This window comes from Lygodium microphyllum, chromosome 24 (assembly GCF_053477565.2).
Source record: "Lygodium microphyllum isolate KBCC chromosome 24, Lygodium_microphyllum_v1.1.10, whole genome shotgun sequence".
Lineage (NCBI taxonomy): Eukaryota > Viridiplantae > Streptophyta > Polypodiopsida > Schizaeales > Lygodiaceae > Lygodium > Lygodium microphyllum.
In genome coordinates, this window is record NC_141158.1 from 13,571,282 (window position 1) to 13,588,849 (window position 17,568).

The 17,568-nt window shown below is 40.6% G+C and overlaps 1 protein-coding gene across 4 annotated transcripts in view; it reads right to left on the reverse strand.

Annotated features, from left to right (window-relative positions):
* The window catches only part of CJD1 (Chloroplast J-like domain 1), a 69,843-nt gene that overhangs the window by 26,514 nt on the left and 25,761 nt on the right, over positions 1-17,568 (reverse strand). Inside the window, exons 4-7 of one of the 4 annotated variants that reach the window (XM_087664909.1) lie at positions 12,467-12,544; positions 7,246-7,301; positions 6,530-6,596; positions 4,691-4,816 (exon numbers count right to left, since the gene is read on the reverse strand). In XM_087664909.1, coding sequence (XP_087521035.1) covers positions 4,691-4,816; positions 6,530-6,596; positions 7,246-7,301; positions 12,467-12,544 — 327 coding nt within the window. The remainder of the gene's footprint in view (positions 1-4,690; positions 4,817-6,529; positions 6,597-7,245; positions 7,302-12,466; positions 12,545-17,568) is intronic. The other 3 variants (XM_087664910.1, XM_087664911.1, XM_087664912.1) reach the window with 3 other exon arrangements.

The window sequence follows — 17,568 nt, forward strand, 5'->3', positions numbered from 1 at the left end:
TACTGGATGCATTGTTCTTCCGATTCATCTCTTCCATAAGTAGAGCACTCTCTATATCAGCATACAAAAAGATCACATTAGAATTACTCATAGCAGTCTTAAATGTATCCCAACTCTCTGGTAGAGTGCAAAGCAAGAAAGTAGCCTTAAATTCCTCATCAATCATGAACTTTAAGGCAACCAGCTCGCTGAAAATGAAGTTAAACTCACTCAAGTGAGTAGACATTGCTGTACCTTCTTTCATACGCAAATCCATAAGCTTTTTCAGCCAATACACTTTGCTTGCAGCACTCTTCTGTGCATACAATTCTTCCAGTCTAGTCCATATAGCATATGCAGAATCCAAACCTTCAATGTTGAAGACCAAGGCATCAAAAATCGATAGCTCTATGGTTGAGCGTGCAAGCTTATTCAACTCATCCCAATCGTCTTGATCCATGTCCGTAGGCTTTGCCCCTTTGGTTTTGATCGGCTTTGCCTGCTTCTTTTGTAACAGGATATTGTAGCACTGTTTTTGCCACACTGCAAAATTATGCGCCTTCAAGCTTCTTTATGTGCATCAAATTACTGCTGTCATTGCTGCCAGCCATGATTTTCAGCCCAAATGTGACCAAAAAACCAGCAAATGCAGGCCCAAACTGTCACCCAAGTGACCAAGGTACAAACAAGTACCAATCAGCAATAAATGACCACGCAGAAGTACAGATTTCAGATCTGTAATTAAGTTTTCAGAAGCACCAAACCAAGTGCTACAACATTATCCAACTGATTACAGCTGTTCCAAGGGCATGTGCATCACATTACATGAGAAATCTTAAAATTTCAGCTGCAATATCTGTTGTACATGTACCCACATGCATAAAATTTGACACGAACGGTCAAAAACCCCAAAATTTTGTGTGCTCAAAGCATCAAACACACATCTGCATTTCCTCTGTCATGCATAGGACTGTCCAATTTTGCCAAAATAAAACAATTTCAGCAAAACCCCCAAATTTTACCTAGTGTTGATGTCCAAATTGCACAGAATTCAACCTGCATGTACATAAAATGACCAAATGCAGCACTAATTTTGCCCAAATTGCAAAAGCCCCAAATTGCATGAGGTCCAATGTGCCTCAATGTCAAGAAATTGGGTAAATTTCAGCCCAGTTTGTGCATGTACATGAAAAGCCCCAAATCTCGGGGACAAAATGTTCACAAATTCCTGCAATTTCTGAAACAAATTTGCTTGTCCTGCATCAAATTTCCCGAATCTGGGAAAAGCCCCAAATTTCTGGACCTAAACCTGCCCAAAATTATGGCTGTGCCTACACGCACGAATGTCCGTCAGTGGGCAAAGGCTTGTTTGCAAGAAACCTTTTTTAAAAAAATTTAAAAAATTGCAAAGGAAATGACGATACTCAACCATCTTGACTTTCAAGTCATCCTTATCTGTGTTCCTACTTCTGCAGATGAGCTTTCTGATCAAAGGCCAAGGTTTCTCAAAGAGAACCTAGCTCGGATGCCATGCAAAGAAATGCTCTAAACACAAAAAACATAAAACCAATCATACAATAAAGCACAAATGGATAACACAGAACACAATTAGGGTTAGGGTAACTCAAAGACAGTGAACACAATGAATAATGAAGTAAATGACTACAGAAAACACACTATACAGTGAATACTGAACCTCAAACTCTCGTATCTCTAGGATCAAGGCAAAGATTATGAGCTAAAGAGTATACCATGCTCCGAAATGGATCCCCAAATGCAACAAGGTAGCCTCTGTGTGTCAAACACCAGCAAACACAATCACAAAAGACTAGTTGATGCAGACAAGCAGTAGAAGAGAGAATATATAGCAAACGCAAACTGTAGAGGAGAGAGAAAATCTGGCGATAGCTGTAGGAGGCAAACACAAACAGTTTGATATGGGCGACGAGGTGCAGAGTGTAGGCAACAATGAAGATGATCCCGCAGAGGAGAGAGAAGACTAAATGCATGCAGTTTGAGCTAGGTAATAGCACTTGGATGATGGCGACAACTCTAGAAGGCCTTGATGATAGTGGACGCAGCATAAATGATGATGCGAGCAATTGAAAATGGACAACTTGCAGCAAACGTAAGTCTAGCAATTACAAATCAGCAGGTAACAACTGGATGTGGATAATGGAGGCTAGAATCAAGCGCCAAATGATAGTAGTCAACGATGGGAAGCTCTGACTACGATGTCCTCCGTGAACAAGGTGTGGGCAGTAGAGATACAGAGCCTAAAACCTACAAAAACGAGATTGAGGAGGAGTGGTGGGCAGCATGTCTATTTATAGAAAGTTTAGGGGCACCCAAATTAGGGTTTGGCACGTGGGACACAGTTACTCCCTAGGATCACGTTTCTTTTTAAACTAATAAGGTTTCTTCATTAATTAAGCGTGTTTTGGGATTGTTTAAGCGAAGCTAATGCATTTTTAGCTCAATAAGCAGGTGGTGGGGCAGACCTAGACAAGGGTAGTAGGTGGTGGAGTTGAGGCCGGGTAGGGGCACAGGTAGGGACAAGAGCAAGGGTAGATCTAGGCAGGGCAGCATTTGAGGCAAGGCACAGGTGGGTTAGCTATAACACACAAACAGAGAGAGAGAGAGAGAGAGAGAGAGAGAGAGAGAGAGACACACACACACACACCCAAAAAGCCAATGTTGTATGGCTCCTACTAAATCTAAGGCTTGCTGGAAAATGACTATCATGGAAGGCTGGCTAAACAAAACTCCATTTAAATGTGAGGTCCTTCTTTGGAGAGTGTTGATTGGCAGACTTCCCCTTGCCTTGGCCCTTTCAAAGTGCTGAAGCTCGAACAACAATAGTTTTTTTTGCATTACCAGTGTGAAATCTTCTCATTACAGATTTATTCTTGCCTTTTAGCCAAGAAAATATGAACCCACCTATCTGATATTTGGAGAGTTGTGGTTGGCCCGTCGTTGTGCCCCTTTGATTTGGTCCTTGCTAAGACAAAATATCCTGCTTTGGCACAACCACATATAAAGTTTTTATTCCACTTTCTTTGATTTGGGGTTGTTAGCATAATTGGATCACCCGGAATACATTTGTCTTTGACTCCACCGCTAGTGTCTAGGGTGGGGTGTACGGTGTGTGGTGGGATGTTTAGTGTGTGGTGGGGCACCAGGGGCAGGTCTTGGACCAGGCCCAAACAAACAGAGGCAGCTGCAGCACAGAGAGAGAGAGAGAGAGAGAGAGAGAGAGAGAGAGAGTCCCCAAATCCAATGCTGTTTGGGGCCTGCTAAATCTAAGGATTGGTGGAAAATGACCGTCACAGAAGGCTGGCTAAAGAAGACTCCATTCAAAAGTAAGGTTCTTTGGAGAGTGTTGATTGGCGAACTTCCCCTTGCCTTGACCCTTTCAAAGAGCCGAGCTCGAACAGCAATTGGTTTTTTTTGCATTACCAGTGTGAAATTCTCTGATCACAGATTTATTCCCTGCCCTTTAGCCACAAAAATCTGAACCCTCCTGTCTGATATTTGGAGAGTTGTGGTTGGCCTGTCGTAGTGCCCCTCTGATTGGGTCTTTGCTAAGACAAAATATCATTGCTAGGCTCAAGGGTCTTCCACATTGGCAGTTAGATCTCATTCAGCATGCTGGTCTTCTTCCTAGGGAGGATTTGATTCCTTGGCGTAAGGGAATTTCTTCTGTTTCTTTGCCACAACTTTTGTACTCCTTTTGTGATTTGATTATCAGAAATTATAAAAAGCAATCCTACATTATAATTGCACAACTACTTTTTCCATTCCATCAGTGACGGCTATTTCAGAACAAGTTTGACATCAAGGACAAGAGCCAAAGGGAAGAGCAACTAGAAATGAGTATTTAATGAAGAAAGAAGTTCCAGGATGCATCATCCTGCACAACTCCAGTAGCTACCATCCTATGCATGAAGACAAACTTTTAAAGATGCATAATTAAAACACACACAAATACCGTCCAACAACACATCCAAGTTATTTCTATGCAGGTAGAGGATCTTCTGTGAGATCTTGTTTTAACCTCCTTTTCCATAGCTTTCCTTTGAAATCCAAGACTACCCAAAAGGATTAACAGTAAGCTATACTCAACAGTTAGACCCGAATAACCTTCCTTGTTATGCTTGCACACCTATTCTCAGTTCTTCACTGCCAGAAAATACAAATAGGTAATGCCTGTTTCCATGTGCTATTGGCAAACACCAAAACATATGCCTGCAAACAAATTCAAAGCCCACACTTTTGGTAGAGGATCTTCTGTGAGATCCTGTTTTAACCTCCTTTTCCATAGCTTTCCTTTGAAATCCACACAACTACCCAAAAGGATTGACAGTAAGCTATACTCAACAGTTAGACCCGAGTAACCTTCCTTGTTATGCTTGCACACCTATTCTCAGTTCTTCACTGCCAGAAAATACAAATAGGTAATGTCTGTTTCCATGTGCTATTGGCAAACACCAAAACCTATGCCTGCAAACAAATTCAAAGCCCACACCTTTGGCTTTTCTTTTTTTTTTTGTTTGGGCGGGAGAGAAATAGAAAGGGTAAATAAAAGTGGGTTGTGTAGGGTGGTGTGGTGGATGTGGGTGGGGTGGGGTGTGATGTGATGTGGGGTGTGTGTGTGTGTGTTTTGGGGGGGGGGGGGGGGGGGGGGATGAAAGGGTAAATAAAAGCATACATTGAGAACTGGAGTGTCAGCTGGTTCAAAGTCCTTCAGTTTCATAAAGATACGCCAAATGTATCCAAATATGACAAATTGTAATGGCTTCCATTCAGCTGACTGTGTGCATATGATCCAAAGTCCCTATGCAAAAGAAGGAACAGAACAAGTATGCACATTCCATTAATGCTATTGATCAAGAGCCCATGTTAAACCCTTCAGACACAACAACAGACCTTGTGGACAAGTGCTAGGAGTTGATGTTAAATAAAAGTGCAACTCCACAAGAGCACAGTGGTGAGCTTCTTCCTTTTCCCAAGAAAATAGATTATTGTAAATGCACCTTAGGAGTTGGTGATTATCACCACTAAGGTAAAATACAGAATACAAAATTTCTCTGCATAAAATATGGGAAAACTGAATATAAAGGGATGTCATTTCTCTAGCTCTATGATCAGCTCATGATCTGAATTACCCTGCAATCTCTCTCCTCTGCTTCTAAATATCATGCAATGCAGGAAGTCCATAGAGCAGTAACCTCTCCCATCTGCCTCTCAGTGTAGCAGGATGAGACCATCTTAGTTAGATTTGAGCATACGATACAGAATCTAATCAGAAAGATCCTTTCAACTGAAAGTCTAACTACAACAATTTGAATATTCTGAAATGCTGCAAGATGGATCCGTTTTAAGAGGGTCAAGCCCTATCTACCTCATAAGGAGTAAAAGCACTCAAGAGGTCACTATTTTGATTCTGAGGACTTTGTGTGCCTTGCTAGTCTCTCCAATTCCAAATTTTGAGAGGCCACTGATGTGACCATGAGGGCTCTGTGTGTCTTGCTAGTCCTTATACTATCACATACATCCCCTTAGCTAAATAATGCCTAATGACAGCTGGAGTGCCAAACAAATACTGATTGCACCATGCAAGTTGCAAATCCTAAAGGTGTTGGAAAATGTCTAACATATCCTGTAACCTCAAACTAGCCTAGATACTCCAGCAGTTTGGCAAATAGGGTGATTTATGAGCTTGGAAATTTAGCATCTGCATAAGCACAAAGTCTGATACTCTCACATACATTCTGAACATAAAAATAGGAAAGGTACTGAGAAAAAAGTGTCAAAAGGAACTTTAAATTGTCAACAAGAGATCCAAAGAGTAAAGAGCATGAGTACTACAGCCTGCCTGAAGACTATTTGCCACAAGATCCCTCCACTTCAAGCTCAAAAAATGCAGGACCTCATAGCTCATTCTACAATGCCAATTACTATCTCTATTGCATCCAGATCCTGTTTCTTGACGACCGGTGCATTGAAGCCTAGAACTTTTCAAGATTTCTAAGTGTAGAAAATCACAACTAAAAATTACTGCAGAGAATTTTCACTCTTACTATTTACCTGAACTTCAATCTAGCCAATACATGGGATATGCATGCTTGAGCTTTACACATGATTGTATTCCAATGACATCTTTTCAAATGCATTTACTACCACCATAATGGGATTCTCACTTTTCAGCATTGAAAGTGGATGTTAAGGTTTAGAGCTAATGCAGGGCCCTAGCTTAATGACAAAATTCAGTGCCGGGGCAAAGTCTTTAATAGTCTATAACAAGCATTTGTGCCAACACAAACTATTAATGAATGAGGATGATCTTCATAATTTTGAGAAAAAAAATCAAAAGGAAAAACATCTGCTTTTGTGTGAAGGCTCTACCCTATTTTGACAGTGCAGATAACGAGGACCTAGCTGTACTGCATATGTTAATGTACTAATGCACCTGGTTGATTATTATGCCTTAATTTCAGCATATACAGCAGTCCTTGGCCTTGGAGAAAGTTGTTGTAGTGCAACTCACAAAGACAGCTGATATACCGAGGTTGATCAGGATGTCCTTTTTACTTGAGGGTGCATACCTGCACAAGCTTTCTCATGATAAGTTACACAAAACATCAAGAAGTTCATGAATCTAGTAAAAAAACATGGACCTTGCAATACGAGATCAGAAATTGTGGGGCACCCCATGTCAATCTTATATCATTTACAACAACTTCACCTAGCTAAGATGTGCAGTTACATAAATACACCATTTACTGCGGCAACCTTGCCTAGCTAAGAGTCTGCAACAACATAAATCCACAATTTACTGCATAACAATGCCTATAATCTAAACCAGCCTTGTGTCAACTTTGCATCACTCACAGCAGCTTCACATAGAATAGTGCGCAGCTAATCATTCTCAGCAACTTCACCTAGCTAGGATTCTGCAGCAACTAAATCTATCATTTACTGCATAACTATGCCCACAATATGCAATCGAAACTGGAGCTTGCATAATGAAATGATAAATCTGAACCAAAGTGCAAAAAAGCTTCAATGAATCTGGGTTTTGGGGCGCTCGATCAGGAGCCTCGTGTTAAATCGAGGCTAAAGCTTTCTCTACAGGATCTGAATATAATTATGCAGTGACTATCTTTACATCTTTTGCTTGTAGAAAGGCTGCTCATGTGATTATGGTCACTTAACAATCAGGACAATTTGCAGTAAAGACTTCATAATGAATCCCTGACTCACCTTGGTGCCCAGGGGAAAAGTGGTCGCTTGTCAGCATAGCGAATGTCCTTTGACACCTAGAAAAAATGTGACACCTTAAAAATGTTACTTACGCAGTAGCAACTGACCTGAAGGACTGACAAATATTGTCTCATAATGAGCAAAGTAGACATTAATCACACATGGTAACTAAATACAGCATGGCCCAAAAAACATCTGCATATTCTACTGGCTACTGCATTGAAAAGAAAATATGCTCAAGAATCAAAAGGATGTTCGACTACAATGTTTGGCTTCATTTATGATAGCAACTTCATTATCTTCTCTAGAACTGTTAGAAGGGGCTGTGAATAAAAGAACTAATCTCTAAGCATTGTCCATCAACAGCTATCCATCATCAACACTGTTAATGGTCTTCTCTGGGCTGCAAGAAGCTCATAGCCATTAAGGTATCCCAGATTTAGTCTCCAGTTAATCTCAAATTTGGGGGTAATTTATTTTGGCTCTCATACAGCCCCAAAACAAATTCTAGATAGAACATATTCCAAAGACAAGACTAGAAAGAATTTGGTAGGACAGCTAGCTCAAAAGTTCTATAGAAGAGATCATGAGCAGACTAGTCTTTCATCCCCCTTTTTCCACATCTTCACCAGTTGCCATCAGCCCCTACCATTCTTCCAATCATCATCAACAGCCTGCTGGCGACCTGTTGTGCTGCTGACAGCATCATGTCCCGCTGATGGCAGCCCACTCTGTTTTGTTTTCAGCTACGATCTGCCTTCCAGCCTTCCCACCTCCAGGAAAGTCACTCGACAGCTCTGTTTTGTTGTCCCTGCCCTCCACCTTCTGGTCACCTACATCCTGCTGGCTGCTATGCCAATTTTGGCCTGCTCCATTGCCAAAAGACTGCTGTATTGTGCACCTACTGCTCTTTCAAGGTCCCCATAAACATTTTGACACCAATAATACCATAAAACTCCAAAATTCAATTTCGTTAACAAGTCCCTACATAGGTCTTAACACCAACAATTTTTTTATCATAGAATTCCATAAGGAGCAGTTTGAGCAATCTAGCAAATCCTCTTTCTTGAGGAATCCAAGCACTTCTACAATTCAAATTTTAAGCCATAACAAAATACAAGAGAAGTGTATCTTACGTGGAATTTAAGCTGTTGCTGAAGATACTTTGAATCTCTCTTTTGGTGAACGCTCCACTTAAGATGGGAAATCCAGATGAAAGATTTTTGCTTGCCTCAATCTCAGTCTAGAACTCTATAAGTTAGCTGATATTTCTAAGGTAGCGAGCTTAGGATGATGAAAACATCAACAGCTTATGAGTGAGTAGGCATGTGGTTTAGTGGGCCAAATAGTTATTTTAGATATTTTTTATGTCTCATTATTATGGTGATTTTGGCATTTATTGCTGGCTGACCAGTATTTAATGCTGGCCAACCTGATCATATTTATGGCATATTTTTGTGCTATACATTCAGGTTCCCTCCTCCACAATCATTCATCACTTGCAGATTCCAATGCAGGCCTTGTTGGAGAGAGGGAGCCACTGCCAATGCCCACGTAGCCAATGACTCATTGTTGTACGTGACTTTCTCGTGTTTGGTATATGAATTCCATTTCTTGAGTATATCTCTGAGTTCTCCCTTTGCAATGTTCTTTTGTTTTCCTTTGTTTTGTCTTTTCTCTCATGTTGTGCAGTCTATTACGGCAGTCTCCTACACTTCCATTGCTGCACCCACTTCTAACATGGTATCAGACGTCCGTGTTCAAGTTTTCGGTGTTGTTTTATGCTGTGGACAGTCTGCCCTCACAGTTTTCTTGTGCTCACCTGCCTTCATCTGTCTGCTGCAGTTTGGGTGACCAGTTTCTAGGTATTTTCAGCCTTCACTCTTCTGTGTTTTCATGCTATAGTCTGCCTTTTTAATTTTCAGCAATATTTAAATGCCGCACGACTGCATTCAATGCTCTTGCTGCATGTGTTTTTGTCATCTACATTTGCATTTTCAGCATTTTGTGCTCCTGCAGACTAGGCAACCATATTTTCAACCTCTACTACTATTTGTTGGCTGTTGTCACTCTGATTCTCCTAGATTTTGCAAACGTTTTGTGATCGGCTCCCCTTGACACTACATGTTAACTCATACTTCAAGCAATCTGTGTTGTGTTTGGCCGTACTCTCTCTATATATATTCTTTATCTTGTCTCTCTATCCTCTCCAAATGGCTCCTCCTCGTTGTGCTACTAATGACAAACTTCATGACCTTGATTACTTAAACTTAAGAGTGCTGTTATGAAAGCATGGTTTTTGCAAAAGCAATTGTGGTACCTAGTTTTTGGAGCTATTGAGAATCCTCAACCTAATGAATGGGACCAAGACAACCACAAGGAGGTTGTGTTTAAATGGGATAACAATGATGCCTATGCATATCCTGCTCTTCTTTGATGTAACCCTAAAGAGGTTCTGCCGGCAATCACCTCCCGTAGGATAGCTTCAGCAATATGGGCAAAGCTTCAGATGTTGTACGAGGCTCCCTTGACCATGCGTGCAACTACCCTCTGTGGGCATCTCCACCAGATGAAGTTCAAGCTGAAGGATACTTTCAAGGCATTCTTACTTCGGGTGACACAAGTATAGAATCAGCTTCGGCACATGCAATCCGCCCTTCCAAAGATGCATCTTGTGGGGACTGTGCTATACAAGCTCCCTCTCGAGTTGTTTGATGGAGTAGCCTATGCTTTGTGGGCCCAGACATCATCGACACCAGTGAGCTTTACACATATGTCCTTGATGCTCCTTGAGCATGAGGCATCTTTGCAGTTATAGGGGAGGCTTCCATCTCAGTACGGTAACTCTACCAAGGCATTTACAACTTCAAAGAGGGGTGACAAGAAGGAGTCAAAGGCCTAGTGCTATCATTGTGGTAAGAAGGGACATTTGCGCAAGGATTGCAAAGAGTTGGCGGCTTCAAGGAAGGAGGAGAAGAAGCAGGATATTGACTCACAGAGTCATCGTCCTACTTCAACCCCAAGTCGAATCCTTGGCGAAGGTGAAGGCCAAGGCGCAAAAGGGACCCTCTTCTTCAGATCATGTGAAGGGCTTGGCAACCTCTTCTTCTATTGTTTTCTAGTACAAGTAATGCACTCATCCCTCACGACTTTCCAATGCTAGAAAGGGAGTGTGAGAGGGTGGTGAGATGGGCAAGTGAGCCTCATTTATATAAGTATACACGTACAAAGGATCCAAAGAGGGGCTTCCCTTCTACGTCAATTGAAGTCTAGCAAATCTTGAAATCCTAGAGCTCGGATTGATATCCAAGTTCATAATGGGTTGTTACTTGACAAAGAGCATGATTGGCTCCTAGTTTGACCTCACTTAAGGGGACACTTTGGTGGTCTAGCCAAAGGTGGGGATCCATGGTCATGCACACTTAGAGGTATTTTTGACACAATGGTCATGTATACTACTGTGAGGTATTGTTGACGGACACAGAGGGTTGTTATTATTCTTCTCTATTTTCAAGAGCTAGTACTATTGACATCGACATTAGGTTCTCTCCGAAGCATCTTGGTGGTGGCTTGATCACCCACTGCTTAGGTATTCATGTTCCTATTCTAATGTTCTTTATACATGGACTACGATGAATCATTATCATTGTATCATTGTATTATATCACATCACCCATGATCTGAGAGAGGATGTTAGCAATATAGTCAGTTCATGAGTGAGGTTGGGCCTCTGTTTCAGTGGGTTGAGTATTGTAGTGTTTTTTGGGTATCTTTTATTCGTTATTTTTATGGTGATTTAGGCATTTATTGCTGGCCGACCTAATCATATTTATGGCATATTTTTATGCTATATATTCAAGCTCCCTTCTCCACAATCATTCATCACTTGCAAATTCTAGGGCAGGCCTTGTTGGAGAGAGGGAGCCATTGCTAGTGTTCACACAGCCAGTGACTCATTGTTGTATGTGACTCTCTCATGTTTGGTATATGGATTCCATTTCTTAATTATATCTCTAAGTTCTCCATTTGCATTGTTCTTTTGTTTTCTTCTCTTTTCTCTTTTCTCTCATGTTGTGCAGTCTATTACAACAATCTTTTACGCTTCCATCATTGCACCCACTTTTGACACTGACAAACTCAAAGATCGAGAGGGCATAGTAGGAAATTGAGAGGACTAAAATCATGACACACTCTTGAGTGTGTGCACACATGCACTTACTTTTGTCACAATGCTTTACAATTGTGAGTCTTACTTTTGACCACATTAAATTTACAATATTTTGAAATGCGTTTGCATGAAGCACTTTTAAAATTAAGTGTCTTCACATGGAACACTACACTCAACACGTGGAGTGGCAAATGATTATCTTGTCTCCCCCAATGTCTTTGTTGTCCACTTGTCTGCAATCTAGATCTAATATCCAATTTATAACAAAGGGGTTCGTGTGTCCATTTAACTCTAGACAAGATTTGACAAGGTGGCTTTTCCATGAGGGTACTACATCTCTAACAAACTAGGGAGATGAATGGAAAAAATAAAGAGGACACAAGAGTAGAGCAGGGGGAAGTTTGGTGACCTTTGGTTGGATTCTCCTCTCTTAGCTTACACCCGCCCATTTAACATTTTATTCTACCTAGTGCATTTTCCAACATGTTGAAAAGCCAAAACATAATGTCCATTATGATATCAAATAGACCAAGATTGCCTTTAAGCTTCTGCATTTAATAGCTTGTTGTCCATTATAATAAAGAGCAACCATATTTAGCACATAAGAATTCCCCTTTTGTTTGCGATGGGTAAGTTAAGAGGTGTTTCCATGTATGTTTCTTCATAACGTAAGAAATAAATACACACTAAAGCATCCAAATGGGAGTAAGCTGAGGTAAATCCTCGTGTCTTACCTCCATTATACTTGCACAAACAAAGTCCTAATTTTTCATAGTTTTCCATGCGTGGTCTCTAATTTTTTCTCAATTAAAACTCTTTTTTTTTCTATTTTTCACAATTATTTCTAACTAAAATTTTGGTTTTTCTGCATTTTCTGATATGAAACACTTAAGAATCCTAAGATTCATTATTACTCTCCATTTTCCTCCATGGGAACACAATTTACCATGATGGAACTCATAAAATTGACGATTTAGCACAAAATCGAACTTTTGTTTACAAACAATTAAACAACTGAAAAATATTAAACATTGATTGTATCTTATGCCATACCTCAATGGAGCCAAATATGAGACCTTGCTTTCGATTTGCAAGTTGTGCCATCATGATTTTGTCATATGCTTTCTCAAGCTGGAAATTAGAAGTGTTAAGCCTCGCTCACTCCCTTCCTCCCTCACACCCTCACTCGTTTTTCATCAAGTATTTAGATGTACAAGTGACCATATAATCAGCACATAAAAGCCATATAACAACTTAAAAAACCAGCCAAACAAGCAACATCTACTAGCTAAACTCACACACACACACACTCTCCAGCTCCCCCCCCCAGCCCCCCCGCGTGAAGGGTAATTGTATTAGTTATTAGAAAAGCACAAGACCTCTACATCTCTAAGGGAGGAAATAGAGGAGCTCCCTAGCTGGCACTTGAATACCTCTCTTACTATAAGCAGAATCCAAATGACATTGTGTTGATAGCTGACACTAAACCAAGGTTATGGTATTTAATAACACATCACAGTGGGTCACAAGCTCAGCACCTATGGACAAGAGGAGATGGAATATGTGGACTCCCATACATATCTAGGATTCCTATTCAAAAGCCCCTCTCTCTCTATCAAAGAGGCAACATATACTAGATTGACACAAGGGTACATAGCACTAGGTGGTTTAGAGTCCACGAACCTTGCACTCGTTAGCTTGCCTGTGTTGGTCATGTCAGTCTGTCATCTCTTGGTTGTGAGCTCCTATCAGAGTTTGACAGAGACATAGGAGCTCTGCTAGTTTAGCTGCATTTTCTTTATTTGTTAGCTTCCTATGTGCACTGTTTTGGCCTTTTAGTATACCATAACGATTAAGACACAATGTTCTACCTGAGAAAAAACACCACAATACTGCAGAGAACTTCCTGAATAGATTTACAGCCATCAGCACTACATAACGTTCAAGAAATACATTCAACACAAAGCACACATCATACTCAGCAACATAGAATTGCTGATCACCATAGCCATCAATGATTGAACAACTTGAAAGAGAATAACACTAATATTCAAGAGACAATCAAAAGATAACGGGATCAAACATCAGCCGCCATTTTTGGGCGCTGTACTCAGTCGTATTCCATTCATGATCAAAAAGCAACTACTCGAATACAACTGCCTGACATTTCTTACTTGCACCCTGACTTTCAGGTAAAACATCATATGAAGTATAAGGACTGCTTTACATATGCTGATCCAAAAGACTACATGCATACTAATACTAAGGTGTAAAATAGTACTAAATATACAGTGAATTTCAAGTCCTAACACCTGGCACCCCCAGTGGATGACTAGGCCAATCATGACTTGAACCCACAAGCATGTAGATGGCTAACTGAACATATGAAAACTAAATATGATAAAGAACTACTCAGAGAACACAATTATGCCTTGCCAAAGGCCTTGCACCCCTTGACAATCCACACTGAGCTATCATGAGTAGAGCCCCTCTAGGATACTCATAATCCTCTTATGCAGTTGCATAATTGGTTCTAAGAGTCAGTGGGATGATCAAAAGATGTCATGAACAAAACAAAACTACATCCAAAGTAACAGCTAGAAAGATCTAGAAGTATAAAGAACGATGTCTGTGCATGAAGATATCTTACATGCCACAGCACCAACATCATGATTCTGAACTATCCCATGATCCATGACAAAAAAATCCTGATGAAGTTTGTAAACCACCTCCTGAATGACAGAATCATACTCATCAGACCGAAAATCTCTATGCTGCAACAAAGAAGCCACATGCTCTTCACTTGCTCTTTTTGCATCCAAAGCCTTCTCCAATCTTGCATTTACATCCATGCATTTCGTCTCCAATTCTTCCACTTTCAATCTCAAATCATCTCTCTCATGCATGAGATCCTCATAATCTGCTGACACAAAGACATTTTTAAGCATATGATAAAGCCGAGAAATCATGCCATCAAACCTATCTGCAACCATTTGCCATGCAACTTTGACATCATCCACCAATGCATTTCTAATATCCTCAAAGTCAGACTTCAATATCACTGAACCATCCACTTCAACTTCAACATTGCTCAAAATTTGATTTTCCACTCCCTGCAATGGCTGAAATCTCTCCAATAGCATTTGATAATCAACCTGAAGTTGAACATGTTTCCCCATAAAAGACTGCATCTCCTTCAAACATTGAGTCCGAAGTTCACTAGTCCATTTTTCAAAAAGTACAATAGACATTTTGTTTCTATCCAACATTTACTGCATATCTGCAATTTTAACCCCAAGATCCAATTCTAATGCATCATACTTTGACTGCTTTTGCTGCAGCTTCTGAATCAAGTCATCAATTGCCTTCTACCTGGCAGCCAACTGATCCTGCAATTCAGTAACCCGAACAACAGTCTGAGCATTCCGCTTATCATAATTTTGGAAGTATGCCATGAGTTTCTGCATAACTCCAACAACATCCGAAAGACTATCAACCTAACCATCATGCATCCGAAAACCGGTTGAAGCGGAAGGTATTTTTGCTGGACCTTCAGCCACATGCTGATCACCAAAGTCATTGCCAAGATGATTTTGAGCATCACGATTAGCATCTTGCTTTTTCTCCTCTGATGCAGACTTACTCCTCAACCATATCTTCCCAATTTTCTATTTTTTCTTTGCATAAAAATTACCATCCATTTTAGAAGTATCCCTATCATACTGGTTACCAACATGAAGTACATCTTTAATACCTGCATCTCTATGGTCTCCCTTAACAAATTCGGAAGCCAGCTGCTTGGCATATGCCTCATCATATCCAACCTATTTCAAGTCACAATAAATAGCATGTTTTTCATCATCACCATCAAACATATCATGAGCATCATTAGCATTTTTAAGCTCATGAGAAACATCAACTTTATAATCGGCTTCCATTGCATCTTCGGCCAAAGAAGTAACATCCATTTTCAGCAAATACTCAGCCATAAGCTTTGGATACAAGACCCGTGCATGTGTATACAATCTTGCTAGAAAACAACCCATCCGAGATTTCTGAATAACCTTCTAGGTTTTTGAAATTTTAATGTCAGCCATAAGCCTCTCAAACATAAGGCCTGCCCAATTTGGCATCCCTAAATTCTCTGCATAGTAAAGAATCCCATAAGTATCTCTAGCAATGCTATCTGTCTTGATGAGCATCATAAAGCGTTCCATAAACCAACGCAACTACAATTTCTTGACACCATCAATGCATTTTAACACAAATATTCATGGGCCCTCCTAGGTCACCGAAAACATAATGTATTTGGTCTTCCGACCTACAATTTTGCAATTTGAGTGCCTCAAAATATCCATCTGTATGGAGGCATGCACATTCGATGCCCAACGATCCCATGGCAAACGAGCATAATCATACAATCCGATCTTTTGCAACCATGATCGATGAGCCTCTGCCACAACATTCAAATACAAGGTGGAGTCCATAAGGGAGTACCAACCGCACTAGGACTAGAAAAAGATGGAGCCTTCAGTGGTGTTACCTCTTTGTCCCCCTACCGCACCGACCTGTCGTCATCGCTGGCCACATAGAGCTCATCATCATCATCCTCCTGGCGGCCACGCTTGGTCATGGACAGCTTCCGAGCTGAAGAGCGGCAAGTATGCGTCATGGCGGTGAGAGATGCAGACCGAGAATGAGTCGAGAGTGGAGAAGGAGAGAAACTCCCAAAAGAACACGTCCTTTTCCATTTGCATGCCAAAGTCCAAGTCTTCTCTCAGTCCACCCTGTTTTGTGCTAGGTGTCACCTCAACATCATAGGATTTAGACCATTCACACATGTGACTACCAATAACCGATTCCTTTGTCCCATTTTGAATGATAACATGAACATTTGAATAATAGGGTTGTACTAACCTCTTAAGCCTAAACCCATTCACTACAAGGTGTAAAACCTTTCCTTGCAAGTCCTGCAACAAAAAAGCACCCTAACCCATATCCTTGAAAATGAGAAAGGGACCTGCATACCTGAGTTTCAGCTTACCGGGAAATTTGCCAAGGTGAGAGTTATATACTACAACCCAGTCTCCCTCCTAAAAAAATTTCTTCTTAACATGTCTATTAACCCATGCATGTCTCCTCTGTTGTGTGGCACCCATAATATAAGCTGCTAATATCTGGTCCTCTTTCAATTTCAAAAGTTGTTTTAGTCTATGCTACACTCATTCTTCAGGATCCATCTTGTACATAACAGCAACTCTCAGACTTGGAACTACAAATTCCATAGGAACCACCGCTTCCAAACCATAAACCAGCCTAAAATGTGTAAGCCCTGCTGTAACTTTATATGCTGTCCTAAAGGCCTATAATGCTGAATCAAGTTTAATATCCCAATCCTCCCTCTTATCCTCGACAATTTTCTTCAAGATGCGGAGTAAAATCTTGTTGGAACTTTCAGCTTGACCATTAGCTTGAGGGTGATATGGAGTAGATTTCTTGTGCAAAATCATATGCCTGATAGTCAGTTCTTTGATCACTTGATTCAAGAAATGCTTTCCCCGATCACTAAGTAGCTCAATATGACAACCAAATCTGGTCATAATGTTAAGAGTATAAAAACTTGGCCACACTTGCTACTTTATTATTCTTTAATACCTGAGCTTCTATCCACTTTGTAGCATAGTCAATACAAACCAAAGTGTATCTATTACCTATCTGCTTAGCTGCTAGTTTGATGGGCCCGACAAAGTCAAATCCCCATTTCTGAAATGGTTCAAGTGGTAATACAGGATGATCTTGCATCCTATCCCTATCAAGTGGTTGACCTTCCTTCAGACACTGCAAACACTCTTTGGCATATTGATGAGTATCTTTCAACACAGTAGGCCACCAAAGACCTGCCTGCAAAATTTTCCTGCCTATTATCTCTCCTGAAAAATGACCTCCTAATAATCCGGAATGAGCTTCATGCAATACTGTTGGTTGCTCAAACTCACGAACACATCTTCTCAATACATTATCAACTCCCCTTCTATAGAGTGTGTTCAAAATGACCTAAAATAATCTACTCTTTAATGCCAACCTTCTTCTCTGATCTGTTAAAAGGCGTGCAAGCATAATTCCTGACTTCGAGAAATGCAACATTTGGTCATAAT